Below are 14,613 nucleotides of genomic sequence, written 5' to 3'. Positions count from 1 at the left end.
ATACACACCGTCTTTTGATTCAGCATCTGGCCTGCAGCTGTATATAGCGCGCGATGGCACTGCCTCTCTGGGCGGTCACGAGGTCAAGTCAAGCGTGCGGGCGGGTGCCTTCAAGCAGGTGGTCATGCAGGATCGAAGATAGTAGCGATTCTTGTGTGTATGTTTCGTAAAATGTATTTAGAAGACTAAAACAAACCCACAACAACAACAAAATACAGAAATAGTAAGAAAAAAACAAGAGTTTTTGAAGCATATAAATGTAATGATTTAATTTTTACATAATATTTACTTGCAAGCAAAAAGTGAGAGTATATGTACACATATATGACCTATAAATATGAGTATGAGTATATATAAATGTATGTCATGTCAAAAGTACACTACTATACATGTAACTAGCTATATATATCTATATATGTATGTATGCCTATATGCCGATATGAGAAATAATGTGTGTGTTAAGCGTTATATTAAAACAAAACAGAGCCTGAGCATCTAAACATGTTAATTAACAGTGCCCTCACTGTTAATTAACATTTTATGCAAAGCGTAGTTGTTAGCGCTTCTGGGAGTGTTTGGGCTTCTTAAAATATTTACAAATATCTTACAAAAATATTTACAATCATTTTAAATTGCACACTTTATTTATTTTTATTTACCTGTTTAGTTTAATTCGAATGTCCAACTCACTTCCAGTCAGTCAAAAATAAAATATTAACACAAATTTACTGTGTATTCTGAAAAACCAAAAATTGCAATTTTGAAACTTACTCAAAAAAAAAAAAAGGAAATAAAAATAAAACTAAACACTTAAATGCTTGCACTTTCAATGTACATAGAAATATTCATATTGATACAAAACAACTTTCAAAATTTAGCAAAATAATTGCAACAATATTTAATTTATTGCTTCCAACATAAATAATGAACAACTAAATAAAACGAAATCAAAAGCTGTCATTGCAACAAAACAAAATGCAAATTAACTTGCCACACACACACATTCACACACACACATATATATATATATACACATATATAAATAAACATACATGTATAACATTGATGAGCAGTTAGAACTACAGAAAAACCTTCCGCTGAGCTATATACATATGCCATAATAAATGCTGCTTCCTCTTGAAAACTGCTAAACAAAATATATATATAAATAAATATATTGAAAAAGTAATTAACAACAAGCCCATAGCTAAATATTCAAATTCAAATTAAGTAATTAGTTTGCAGCAGACAGAAATTCACAAATTATATTGAAGCACATTTTTTAAAAAGAATCTTTACAGTAAACTTGTGCATTTTGATTTTAAAATAACAATTTGTTCAAAATAGTTCTTGATTTTTGCTAAATTCGATTCGTAGCTAGCAAAATAAATGTGCAAACATATTTGTATACTATTATTACATTTCAATTCTGTAACTGAATACCTTTATGTATAAAAAGAAAAGCTAAATACAAATAAAACTTTTGTGTTAATATATAAATTACTAATATAATATAAAAACAAAATGCAATTAGTTGTTAGCTTAGTTCTTTAATGACGAGTGTGTAAAATTGCTTTAGTTATTTTTTTGATAATTTGTAAAAAGTGAAGATATAAGCCAGGTAGCTCGAGAGCTAGTTTTTTAAATTGTATATGGTAAAAAAAAATAAAAACAAAATGAAAAACAAAAACGGAAAAACGCGAAAAATACACAACATACATATGGTTGATTGTCAAGCTAGCTAAATATTGTTGGTAAAATACATGGTCTAAATGCATTATCAAATTTTATTTGCACTTAAAGTAACTCGATACTGAAAATTGAAATTTCTTGTTTTATAGGTTTTAAGTTTTTATAGTTTGTTAAAATGCACTTTGTTCAATTATTTTTTGATAAGCTAGCTTACAAGTCAATAAATACAGTCCACGGTCTGCGCAGATAATAACTGATTAGCCATTTATATGGCCAGCAGTATTTGGCTAGAACAACTGACAAATTTTGTGAACATTTTTGAGCTGATCTTAAGCTAAAAACAAACAAAAATTAACAAAAAAAAAATAAATAAATTAAAATAAAATAAAAAGCAGAACCTACATATGTGAACAATTACCCCAATAAAGTGAAAATTTAAAAAACTGCAACACAAGGTCCAGTTTTTTCTCACAGCGGATCCCGGACGAAGCGCAAATAGGTGCCTCCCGCAGCTGTTAGCACAAAGGCTTTGGCATCGAATCTCATCTCCGGCAGCGTTCTTGCACAGGTCTCCACGCGATAGTTCTTCAGTATGTAGACCAGACCCACCTGGATAAAAGGCGAACGTGTTTTCAATGAAATGGCAACAAGCTGAGCTAAGGAAACGCACCTTTATCTCCAGGAGACCCAGCAGCGTGCCCAGACATCCGCGCGGACCGGCGCCAAACGGCAAATATGTCATGGGTTGATGCTGCACCCGTTGCTCTGGCGAGAAACGCTCCGGATCAAACTTCAAGGGCTCAGGCCAGTACTGCGAAAGCAAAAACAGTGATGAACGTGTATAAAACTGTGATGTGCTGCGCCCAATCGTTACCTGCTCATCGCGATGCAGTCCCAGCACAGAGATATAGACGGGTGTGCCAGGCGGCAGTCTCAAGGCGGAACCACAGCTCCAGGCGGACAAATCATAGCCAGCCTTGGCATTGCAGCAGCGATCCAGAAAAGCAGTGGGCGGATACAAACGCAACACCTCATCCACCACCTGCCGCAAATAGGGCAGTCCGCTGAGCGTCTCGTAGTCCAACTGTCCGGTCGTGGCTCCGCTGCCCAGCAGCGCCGCCGCCAGCTCTTGCCTGAGGCGCTGCTGTATGGTCGGCTGCTTGGCCAGCTCGTACAGCGCAAAGGTAATCGTCGAGGAGGAGGTGTCGAAGCCAGCGAGCAGCAGAAATGCTGCTTGTGCCACGAAAAAGTCACGCCGGTGCACCACGCTCTCCGGCGGCTGCGTGCGCTGCAGCTGCAGAAATATGTCAATCAGATCGTGGCGCTGCTCCCCGCTGGCCGCACGCTGTTCCATCACCCAGTTCATGGATTGCCGCATGAAACGCTCGTATTCCTCCGAGTAGAGATGGGTGCACAGCTGGCGCGAGCAGCGCGGAAAGAAGAACATGGTGAAGAGATGTAACAGACGCTTGGGACGCGGCTCATTCACCTCGATGCACATGCGCCGAAACTCTGCGTCCGGCTGCTGTAGACAATTGGCCTCCAGGCCAAAGGCCAGCGAGGCAATAATATCTGTGCTGAATAGCGCACTCAGCTGCTTGACCTCCAGCTCCAGTGTGCCCTCCGGCGTGCCGCTCGCCGTCAGCTTCCTGGCCATATGCTGCTCCAGCTGCTGGCCAATCTGCTGCAGCAGCCCAAACATATGACGCACCTTGCCGGCGGCAAAGAAGGGCGCAAATATCTTGTGCGTCTCGCGCCACAGCTCGTATTTGGAGAAGAACAAATTCTGTGAGCCCATCGTGTCCCCAATGGCATCTGTAGTCTCAAAGCGACTGGAGAACTGCCCAAAATCCTCGACAAGAATACGCTTGATCAGCGCCGGCTCGCGCAGCAGCAGCGCATGATTGTGCAGCACGTGTATACCCAGGTAGGCCTGCCCCTTGGCGCTGGGACACTCATACAGCTCCCGGAACTGGTCGCCAAAGCAGCAACAGCCTCGCAGCAGGCGCCACACATTGCCCACAAAGGGCGCGGCGTGTGCATGCGGCACGCCCAGCCGCTGCCAGTGGCCAAAGTGCCAGCGCTGCCACAGCCAAGCCAGCAACAGCACCGCCAGCAAGCCGAAGGTGATCATTCTGCAACAATAACTAGTCAACTGAACTCTACTCTAATCATTTTTACATTTTCCTTTTGTGTAGGCTAATTGCGATTGGAATGCGACTTAAGTCAGAGAGAGAGAGAGAGATAGAGAGCGATCAATAGATAAGAGAGTGCAGTGCAGTAGCTTTATCAAATTGCGCTCTATCAGTCTGACTAGCTCGCTCTCATTCTCTTGGTGAACACCCGACAAATGCGTCGCATTCATCTTATATAGCATATCCACAACGGTAAATTTGAATTCGATATATCCTTTTGGATTGGGGTAAGTCTTTAGGCTTTTTTTGTGCCCTCAACCAACCTAATAAGCTTAGTTTGACTTCAGTGGAAAATGTGACAAGATCTGTACGCGTGCAATAAGGCTTACCATTTGAGAATCCGATTGCAATGAAATATATATAAGCGGGAAAATGTATATTCACATATATGTAACAGCTTGAGTCGCATACATACGTCAGATTTGTGAAGATTAGGTGGTTACGATCGGTTGGCGCGTGACAAATATTATTATCAAATTTGTAATCTAGCCTACTGACGAGCTGCCATAAGGACAGGAGGCATGGCAAGTTAAACAAATCTATATCTCTTAAATAAATGAGCATCAAAAATCTATTCAAATCAAAACTACATAAAAGTCTTCTCAAAAAAAATCAGAAATAAAATTGAACTCAGCTTCAAATATAACGATGGCAGCAGCCAGCACCCACACGGGATCAAGTACACGTAAAATGCCATCTCTAATTACCAGGCGCACAAAATGGGCAGCTGTTGATTAATTTTAACTGCATATGACTTTTACTTCGCTTAAAAATAACATGTGGAGAGCGTAGGCTTGAGAGAGCTGACTTGCACTCAGAGTACAGCAACACACACGTGTTGCTCTCTTCTAGTGTCGCTTCGGGAAGTTCCCCTGCCTTATTCTTGTGTATGCGTGTGTGTACTTGCCCGTTATCTTCATATGCATCGCTCTCTCGAGTTTTGTTGTTTGTTATCGCTCATCTTGTGATCGTTCGCTTGCCTATTTTCTGTGCGCCGCCTTTATTTCGTCCGCTTTGCGCTCCCGCAACTTAGTTCTGTGTCGTGTTGGCCCCAGTAGTCAGTATAGCATAAGCCGTATGAGTACACTTACAAATCAGACCCGGGATATTCAAACATAATTGATCATTAAAAAGCTTTAATTGCTACTATTCGGGTAATTGACGCTGCTCTAAAGGCCCTTTTATTATGTTAAAAGTTAACAGCTCAACTTGCAATCAACTGTGTAATTGACTTCTAGGGTCAACTTAACACAGAACTAAGTTGCGAGTGCGCAAAGCAGGCGAAAAACGGCGCAAATAGAGAAGGCAAATGATCTCACGAGAAATTATTAAGTGGAACGAGAAGCAAAAAAAAATTTCGTGAGCGAGGTAGATAACACACAAGTATACACACTATGCATAACTTGATAAACAAGATAACAAGTAAGTACACACACACACAAGTGTTGTAGAGAGAAGAGAGCATAATCGTATGTGCGCAAGTTTGTGTTTCTGTGCTCTGAGCGCTAAAGTCACCTCTCTCAAGCTTTCACTAGTTTTAGCCCACGCATTCTTAGGCGAAGTAAAAGGAATTTGAAGATTAACTCAAGCACGACTGTTGCTTATGTGCGCCTGGTAATAAGAGATGGCACCGTAGGTTCACTTGAATAGGTTGCGTGCCTGCCTGTCATCGATTTAATTATGCCGAGTTTAACTTTTATTTGATACTTATGACTTTTGTTAAGATTAACTGTGCGACACATATGGTGTTAGTTTTTTGTGCATTATACATGTTTACTTAAAATAAGTAAAAGAAAATCCATTTATAATAACAAAAGATAAAAAAAATAATGATCGATTACGCGAATAACGAAAATTTAATGGCGAGCTTATGGTTGCATTTTAATTTACTTATTGATAGATAGCTTGTTTTATGTTTAAAACATAATGTATTTAATGTGAGACTTAACATTTTTAAAATTAACCTAACATGACGATTGCATCAGCACCGCCACACATTCAAGTAAATGTGGGATGACATCGCTAACTACCAGGCGCACATAAACGACAAATATTAACTGTCTTTGTGTTGAAAACAAGCAGGTATTGATTCATATGTACATATAGGCACCAAAACAAAGGAAGAGTTACACCCATAAGTCATATATGTATGAACTTCATATTTTCGTTTCTTATAATATTGCTTGCTCTATTTTCTGGGCGCCGTTTATTTAGTCTGCTTTGAGTTCGCCTCACTTAACTTGAACACAGTAGTCAATTGGGCTAAAGCAGTTGCCGTTTAAAGCTTTTACAAAATACGAATCTTATTAAATTATTAATTATCCGAGCTAAATCCACTTAATGATATTGAAAATAAAATACATGTTAATTTTATCGGGTTTGAAATTTAAAGGACATGTACGAAACAAAATAATAATTTCAGATAACACGGAAAATTTAACAAGTCCAAAATTCTTAGATAACATAATGTTTTTATGTAGGACGATGCGACGCTTCTTAAGAACCTTATAAACCATGACCTTAAAAAATTACTTTTTATTGGTTTGTTTTATTCAAATGTGCTTTTATATTTTCAGATTGCAGACGTCAAGGACTTCGATGCCCAGGATTTCCAAACATTCAACAAGGGTATTCTTTCCATGATCGGACTTTATTAACGGCATTTTTAGTTTAAATAAGATACACAGATAATTTCTACTCATATTTGTGTAATGTTAATAGAAATGAATAGAAATTAAAATTAATTAAAAAACGTTATAAATATTGACAGAAATAATAAATTTAAAAAAAACTCGTTCTTCAGGCTTCCTAGATATAGCTATTTTTCTAAAAGGGGCATTCTATTTATAGCCATAGTTCGGCCAAATCCTTAAGGATATCAAAAGGATACACTTTTTTGGGTTCGTGGGGAGCAGGACTATCGATTGGCATTCAAGGATTTCCAGGATTCCACAAAAAAAATTGCCTCAATTTCGGCAAGGGGGTTAGTCAGAAAATCAAAAATTTCCATATCAACTTTGCCATTTGAAGGACGATCGGGATGTCCTTTGGACAGTAGATAGTCCTTGTCCTACCATTTATGAATATGCAACCCGAAGAACGATAGTCCTTCAAACAGCTGAGAAAACAGGACTTTTTTAATAAAATTTTAAAGCATAAAATAGGCTATAGCTCGGCTGTATCCTTACGTATCCTGACGAGTCCTGTCCCAAATGAATTGTATGGACCACAGCTACCATGTGGCCAAAGGGCATCGAGATCGTCCTTGTAGTTTCGGAGATATTAAGGATATTGTGTATTATGCCCATTTCCTTAAGCTCCGCGACTGAAAAAATGATCAAGTCCTGGATTCTTAGATGACCCCCCAATATTTGAATGCAGATCGATGCGGCTGGTCCTCACGATCCTAACGCACCATGTCCTTTGAAAATCCGCAAGGATATGGCCGAGTTATGCGCATTTAAAAATAGATATTTTACTTTGATGGCTGAAATACTCCGTTGCATACCCTTAAGGGGCGTTGTTATGAGCATTAAACTGTTAGCAGTAAGAGTCGACTGTTAAGAATTTTGCAAGTCAGCAGCAGCCTAACATTTTTGCCCCTTACGGGTATGCAATAAATTTTTTTCCCGAAAATTTTCGTCTGCTTGCTGGGCACTTCTGTTCGCCTGGTATTTCAGCAGAATTTAAGAAATCTCGACAGCCGGCAACGATGCAACGATATTTTTGGCCGAGCATATGAATTGCTGATTATTAAATGCGCATAACTCGGCCATATCCTTGCGGATTTTCAAAGGACATGGTGCGTTAGGATCGTGAGGACCAGCCGCATCGATCTGCATTCAAATATTGGGGGGTCATCTAAGAATCCAGGACTTGATCATTTTTTCAGTCGCGGAGCTTAAGGAAATGGGCATAATACACAATATCCTTAATATCTCCGAAACTACAAGGACGATCTCGATGCCCTTTGGCCACATGGTAGCTGTGGTCCATACAATTCATTTGGGACAGGACTCGTCAGGATACGTAAGGATACAGCCGAGCTATAGCCTATTTTATGCTTTAAAATTTTATTAAAAAAGTCCTGTTTTCTCAGCTGTTTGAAGGACTATCGTTCTTCGGGTTGCATATTCATAAATGGTAGGACAAGGACTATCTACTGTCCAAAGGACATCCCGATCGTCCTTCAAATGGCAAAGTTGATATGGAAATTTTCGATTTTCTGACTAACCCCCTTGCCGAAATTGAGGCAATTTTTTTTGTGGAATCCTGGAAATCCTTGAATGCCAATCGATAGTCCTGCTTCCCACGAACCCAAAAAAGTGTATCCTTTTGATATCCTTAAGGATTTGGCCGAACTATGGTTATAAATAGAATGTCCTTTTTAGAAAAATAGTTATATCTAGGAAACCTGAAGGACGATTTGGATGTCCTCTTGCCAGTTGATAGTCCTGGTTCATAAGGATTGTTTGGTATAAGACTTGTCAGAATCCTTATTGTTTGTACAGAAAAATTCTCAATATATTGGCTGTTTGAAGGACTTTCGCTAGGTTTCTTGTGAATTTAGAATTACGAGGATGTGGACTACCAATGACACCGGTATAGTCCTTGAAATGGCCAAGATAAGGGCGGTTTTGTGAATAATGTCCGAGTTGGAAAGTAAACCATAGCTCGATCAACTCCTTGCGGATTTTCAAAGGACTTGATGCATTAAGATCGCAATGGCCAATCGCATCGACCTGCATTTAAGCAGTATGGAAAGGGTCAAAGTATCTTCACACCAAATGTTCTTTTTCCAAATAATTCCTGCCCCTATCCAAGGGAAATACAGGTCATTTTTTGAAAAAATTGTAAAATCGTTACGTTTATTTTACGCTTAAGTCATAGTATTATAGGCACTATATGCTGCTTAGCTTAGCGCCAGCTGCAGTTGCAGTTGCAGCCGCGTCTGCTGGTGGCTGTTGTGGCATTTGTTGCATATATAATTAATCTGCCCCCGTGCGGGGCAATTTGTACAATGTGTAGCTGCAACAGTAGCTGCCAGCAGGGCGAACGGTTTGCATTGACATTGGATTTGTTGTAGCAATTGGTTTAAATTCATATCACGAGCAACAACAACGGTTAAGAGCCATGCAGATTCGGATGCTGTCCACTGGTGTTCTGCAGAGCCTTCGCCACCTCCTCCTGCAGCGTGCTGGGCGGCTCCGAGACAATGTCCGTGTGCATCGATAGGTACTTTAATTTGTTCGTAACAGCTGAAGAGAGAAAGGAGAGAGAGAGAGAGCGAAGTTAGTCAGGGCTTCCTGTGGGAGCATAAACAGGTACTTACCAGGTCGCAGATCTATAAGCGAGCAGTGCTGATCCACCCAGAGAAAGGCGGTGCGACGCAGTTCATCTAAACTGGCGCTGGAAACGGTCGTCGTGTAAGAAGCCAATAAGGGCTCCAGAATCAGACCCAGCTGTGGAGAAAATCAATTTATATATAAATATAACAAAAAAAACAAGTGTTATCTTCGAAGTGCCGAATATTACAGGTGCGCGATCCGCGATGCAATCTATCGAGACAGTTCTTTATAAAATGACAAAGTAATGCATTTTTGAAATGTAACCAATCAAACACGTTTTCCATATTAGATATCACAGTTATATGATATAGCTTCTCGATTTCCGCGGACTAGTAAACAGACAAGCGAACGGGCCACACTGACACGGGTTTTAATATTTATCAGGTAGAGGAATACTTATGGGACCGAGTTTATGGGACCGAGTTGTTTCCATATAAGTGTCACATATTTCGTGACAAAATGGTTTTAATGTAAGTATTATCAGAATTTGTAGGGGAAGCTTACAATCCAAAACTTCCAATCGTTCATTGTATTGTAGCGTACATAGACCTCATATAGCTGACGCACATGCTCCGTGCCCTGCCGTGTAACGGGTGCACCGTTCGCAGGCAGCACCGAGTGCAGGTGCCTGCAGAAAGAAATAGAATAAGAATTAGTGAGCAATCGAATCATGATATGTATATATATTGTGACCTACATAAGGGAGTTGTTTAAAGCATCGCGCTCCATTCGCAACGCCTCGATCTTGTCCTTGAGTACATTGCGCTCCTGGCGCAGCTGTTTGATGTGATCGGCGCCCTTTTGGAGCATCGCCGCTTTGCTTAACTTCGCATTGGGATTCTGCTGCAGCTGGGGTATGAGTGCGTGCAGGGTATCAAAACCATTCTTAATATTATAGCGTCGCTTCTGCTCCGCATGGATGTGGCCGGCGCGACGCTGTGTATCCCGTGGCAGATACTTAAGGCTGGTCGTCGGTGACAGCGGCAGCGGCGAGTCCTGCGAGTCATGGAACGGCGAGTCCGGCGACAAGCTCAGACTGCTGCCCAAATTGGGATTGTTGCCCTGCCCAAAGCCAAGCATTTTCGTTCCAGGCGGACTGTGTAGCGTCGGTGCAGCAATCGCGACAGGCAACGAGGCGGACTTCTTTGGTGAATGCTGCTGCGTCGGCACGGGCACCGACAGCGGCGACGTTGATGCATTGCTGACGTACAGCGATTGCTGCTGCTGCTGATGGTTGTTGCTGTTGCTGCTGCCGCTGGCTATGGCATTGGCGGAAGAATTTGACTGCTGCGCTTTGTTTGCCACGGCTGCCTGCAGGCGTGTATCTGATGTGCAAAAGAGGAAAATTAATATATTATCTGATCTGATCTGCCGAAAAGGGATAATTAATAATTAATAAATATTGCCTGGGTATTTTCTGAGACATGCATTTTTGAATAAGTCTTATATATATCAGGAAATATATGTATATGAATATAGTCAACTTACTCGACGTTAGCAGCTGGGCGAGCGTGCTATTGAGCATAGGATCGCTGGTTGCCTGTTGCATTTGTTGGGTGACAAGTAGGTTGCTGCTGCTGTTGCCGTGTCCATTGTTGACGGGCGAGCCGCCGCCGGCGGCAACAACCGTGTGCTGCTGGTGCATAGAATTGCTGCGCACGCGGGACTTCCCCTTGGCATGGTACTTGGGCACCGCGAACTGTTGCTGCTGTTGCTGCTGCTGTTCGTGATGGATGAGCTTCGGCAGCGACACGTTTAGGGGGAGACTGTTGGAGCGATGCATTTCCTTGGGCAAGATGCTGGTGTTGGGCGTCGCCCAGGAGGCTACGCTGACAGCAGGTTGCTGCTGCTGCTGCTGTTGTTGTTGTTGAGGTAGCAGCAGACTAGCTACCGTTTGCTGTTGCAGCTGCATATGTTGCTGCTGCTGCTGCTGTTGCTGTGTATTGGCTGCCTGTTGCTGGCGTGTCAGCTGCATGAGCTGCTGTGTGCTTAGACCTAGGCCCAAAGGCAGCGAATGTTGCAGCTGCAGCTGCGGCTGCTGTTGCTCTTGTTGCAAATAGCCTTGTTGTTGCTGCGGCTGTTGTTGCTGCTGCGGGACGCGCGGCACATTCAAGAACGTGCCTGTGGATGCGGATTTCTTGAACTGCGGATAGGGCTTGTAGCTGATAGAGTTGTAGGGCCCATCGCTAAGCAACGACAACACATCAGCCTGGTGCGGCTCCACCTTAACGCTAAGTTGCTGTTGTTGCTGCTGCTGCTGTGGCGGCAACTGTTGCTGCTGTTGCTGATAGCTGTCCGCATAGTTGCTCAAGAAACTTTGCGTATTGTAAGCATTTTGTTGCTGTTGCTGTTGCTGCTGTTGCGTGGGAAAGTGCAAACGCGGCTGCTGTTGTTGCTGCTGCTGCTGCAATTGCTGTTGTTGTTGTTGTTGTTGCTGCTGCTGCTGCTGCTGCTGCTGCTGCTGCTGCTGCTGTTGGGGTGTCTGAAAGGCCTGCAAGACAGCGCCCGCGCTGAGATGCTGCTGCTGATTCTTCTGCTGCTCGGCCAGCATCTGCTGATAGATGGTCGTCTGATGCAGCGTCGGTTGCGCCTTGTCGTAGTTGTGCGGCTCGCGTCGAATTAAACGCTGCGTATTCTTGGCAATGCGTCCATTGATGACGCTCTTGCTCGAGAAACTCTCGCTGGCGGAACACCGATTGCTGCTGTCATTGCTGCTGATGGCCCCAAAATGTTTGACTGTGTGCAGACGTGGCGATTGACTCTCGCCCAACAACTGTTGCTGCTGCTGCTGTTGTTGCTGCTGTTGTTGTTGCTGTTGTGAATCGCTGACTGCCTGTTGCCGCGCCGCCACAAACTGTTGCTCAATGTCGCCGTAGGGCATGTTGCTGATGGGTGTGTTCAGCTCCAGCATGTTGGCGTCCACTTGAGCATTGCCGCCACTGCTGCTGGCCACCACTTCCATCATATTGTCGCTGGTGTAGAGCGTGTGTGGAGCACCAACAATTGCCTGCAGGCAATAGTCGTCGTTCTTGAGCATCTCCGCATCGGTGCCCTCCTCGGGCACGGGTGGCAGGCGCGAGCCGGTGGTGGTGAGCAAATCTATGTTAATCAAAAGGCTTTAGCATAAACATATACTTCAACAATAACATTTAGGAAATGTACCTGAGAAGGTAATGTCGATATCATCTAAATTCGGCTGCAGCGGGCCCAGACTTGGCTGTATAAAGTCCGCAATGCCTGCACCGCGTGCTGTAGGTAGTACAATAATAAATAGCTACATTTAATTGCCAAAATTTTTTTTTTTAACGACACTTACCGATCTCTCTTGAATCTGGAAAGGGAAATGGTCCATTTATTGCCGAGAACAATGTATCCGTTGTCCAGTCGTCTGGCATTAAGTTTCTATCGTTCAGCGGTGACCATTCCAAAAAGTCCAATTCACTTTTCTGAAAGTTGAGTTAAACGAAATTTCAGAATCCATTTAGTGTTGGTAAACGTTTTATATTTTTAATCCTAATCAAATTATCTTCACTCAAAACCCAAACCCAAATTTTCATTAAATCGATTAACATAAAAACTCAGTCCCCATCTAATATTCACATATCCTAAGAAATTCATATATTTTATGAAGAGTTTGAAAATTTATTCTGTTCAACTGTAAATTACATTAATTGTACTGAAAAAAATTAACATATAATTGTTTGTTAAGTTTTCTACTGTAGCCCTACACCTATAAATAATATGAAAAATGTTGAACGAAGCGCTCTTTGCTCTCAGAAATTTTCACAGTATTTTATTACAAATTTGACTTTATCTCTTTTAAATTGAACTATTCCATTGTTTTGGACACGAAATGCCATTGTGTAGTGTTAACTGATGAGAGAGTTTCAAAGAGAAATTAACACTTAAATTGATTAACTCGAATTCTTAACTGATGTCATGCACGGACTGTGTCATTTAGTTAAATACTATTATAAAGCTCTTCACTTAACAGATGCAACTGTTGCAATTCAATTCCAAGCTCATAAACTAATTAAAATGGAGTTTTAACAAATAGTTAAGGAACTTTCATTCAGTTTGCAAAGTGAAATTGAACAAAAATTGTGCGAGATCCATCGAGAATATGCGTATTTTAAAATTCTTGCATTATCAGCGTTACTTGGGCCTCGGCAATCTGGCCTATTCGAAACTCCTGAATTGTTACATGCTGGAGGGGAACTGTAGCGCGAATTTCATACACCTGGCGGTGCAGGGTATTTTAATTTATTGCATTGTGGATACGTTCTTGAAATGGACCCTCAACTACCAGGACACCGATTCAAGATCGGGCGATACCTTCGATCATCTGGTTATACTGTCTGCATCGTTCACCCAACTGTTTGCCAATGCCTGGATGCGTTTGCATCAGCAATCCCAGCTGCAGCTGCTGCAGGGATTGGGCCGTGTGGCTGCGGCCCTGCGAGTTTCTAACATGGAGAAGCTGCGTGCCCGCTGGTTTTATTTCTTTTGGGTCTTCATGTGCGTCTACTATGCCGTGGACATTGTTGTGTTTGTGATAGTCGATTTGAGTTCACAGCTGGATCATTTGATATTTCTGCTGGGCTTCTATGTGCGTCTCGTGTGTGCAAATTTCATAATCACCTGCTACTGTTCCCTGGTGCTCGTGATGAAGCATCTGTTTCGAGCACAGGCAGCCCAACTGCAGCACTATCTGCTTGCCAAACGCATATCTCTGCAGGGCATAGCCTACAATTTGCATCTGAACGATAAGCTGCTGCTCTTGTGCCAGAACGAGATGGTGAGTGCCTTTGGTGGCGCTTTGGTCCTGCCCTATCTATATGCAACGCTCGATGCCATTGAGGATTGCTATTTGGCTCTGCCCATGGACGGATTCTCCTATACGGAAATGCTACTGATCCTCAGATGGTTGATACCAGTCGCCATCTATTTGAGCATGCCCATGCTTATCAACGATTTGGCGGATGAGGTAAGTTAAACAGCTTTTAGCTTGATAACAAACAGATTGCCAAAATCTGATTAATTGTCTATTCATCTTGATCAAAATTAACTACTGTTTACTAGAGTCATTGTCTAGGAAATATCCTGTGTAGACAGAAAAAATATAGTTTGACCCGGTTCAACGTGTATCGCAAATGAAAGCTTTCAAAATCCATTTTGGAAAACACACTAATTTAACAGTTTGACCTGGCTGAATGACTGATAGATTGATTGACAAACAACGCACTTTCCGAAATAATAAGCTACATATTTTTTGCAGAAGTAACCGTTTGCGATTTAAGTTACCCATTAGATGGTATTTAGAGAGAAACGGTTGCAAAACATTGAAAACTTCACATACCGAAGGAAAAACTAGACCC

General features: G+C 42.1%; 3 protein-coding genes and 1 long non-coding RNA gene across 11 annotated transcripts in view; 2 read left to right on the top strand and 2 right to left on the bottom strand.

The window, feature by feature from the left end:
• Nucleotides 1-1,001, top strand: part of LOC115763073 (protein FAM102B) — a 52,027-nt gene extending 51,026 nt beyond the window's left edge. For 4 of the 7 annotated variants that reach the window (XM_030705502.1, XM_030705503.1, XM_030705501.1 and 1 more), the window contains one exon: nt 24-142. In XM_030705502.1, the coding sequence (XP_030561362.1) occupies nt 24-142 (119 nt within the window). Of the gene's footprint in view, nt 1-23 lie in introns of all 7 variants that reach the window. The other 3 variants (XM_030705508.1, XM_030705505.1, XM_030705506.1) reach the window with 1 other exon arrangement.
• Nucleotides 996-3,846, bottom strand: LOC115763074 (probable cytochrome P450 6t1). Of its 2 annotated transcripts, none has more exons than XM_030705510.1 (4): nt 2,567-3,846; nt 2,363-2,503; nt 2,095-2,301; nt 996-2,026 (listed from the first exon to the last, which is right to left on the bottom strand). In XM_030705510.1, exons 1-3 carry the CDS (start codon nt 3,824-3,826, stop codon nt 2,161-2,163), a joined length of 1,542 nt encoding a protein of 513 aa, XP_030561370.1. In that variant the 5' UTR covers nt 3,827-3,846; the 3' UTR covers nt 996-2,026; nt 2,095-2,160. The 2 variants fall into 2 exon arrangements, with proteins under 2 accessions (XP_030561370.1, XP_030561369.1); XM_030705509.1 differs by having other exon boundaries at nt 2,111-2,301.
• Nucleotides 3,847-4,681: 835 nt separating this feature from the next.
• LOC115763127 lies at nt 4,682-6,645 on the top strand. Its single transcript, XR_004017869.1, has 3 exons — nt 4,682-5,041; nt 5,126-5,309; nt 6,464-6,645. It is a non-coding gene; the product is annotated as an uncharacterized LOC115763127 (long non-coding RNA).
• Nucleotides 6,646-8,758: 2,113 nt separating this feature from the next.
• LOC115763095 (protein WBSCR14 homolog) overlaps nt 8,759-14,613 on the bottom strand; it is a 34,626-nt gene continuing 28,771 nt past the window's right edge. The window contains exons 5-12 of the mRNA XM_030705532.1: nt 12,552-12,681; nt 12,398-12,484; nt 11,699-12,334; nt 10,724-11,605; nt 9,933-10,560; nt 9,740-9,863; nt 9,220-9,349; nt 8,759-9,145 (exon numbers count right to left, since the gene is read on the bottom strand). Of these exons, the coding sequence (XP_030561392.1) occupies nt 9,012-9,145; nt 9,220-9,349; nt 9,740-9,863; nt 9,933-10,560; nt 10,724-11,605; nt 11,699-12,334; nt 12,398-12,484; nt 12,552-12,681 (2,751 nt within the window). The 3' untranslated portion in view covers nt 8,759-9,011. The remainder of the gene's footprint in view (nt 9,146-9,219; nt 9,350-9,739; nt 9,864-9,932; nt 10,561-10,723; nt 11,606-11,698; nt 12,335-12,397; nt 12,485-12,551; nt 12,682-14,613) is intronic.

Source organism: Drosophila novamexicana, unplaced genomic scaffold (genome assembly GCF_003285875.2).
Source record: "Drosophila novamexicana strain 15010-1031.04,08,12 unplaced genomic scaffold, DnovRS2.1 tig00000689-arrow-pilon, whole genome shotgun sequence".
NCBI classification, from domain to species: Eukaryota; Metazoa; Arthropoda; class Insecta; order Diptera; family Drosophilidae; genus Drosophila; species Drosophila novamexicana.
This window is presented reverse-complemented; position numbering and strand designations above follow the sequence as displayed.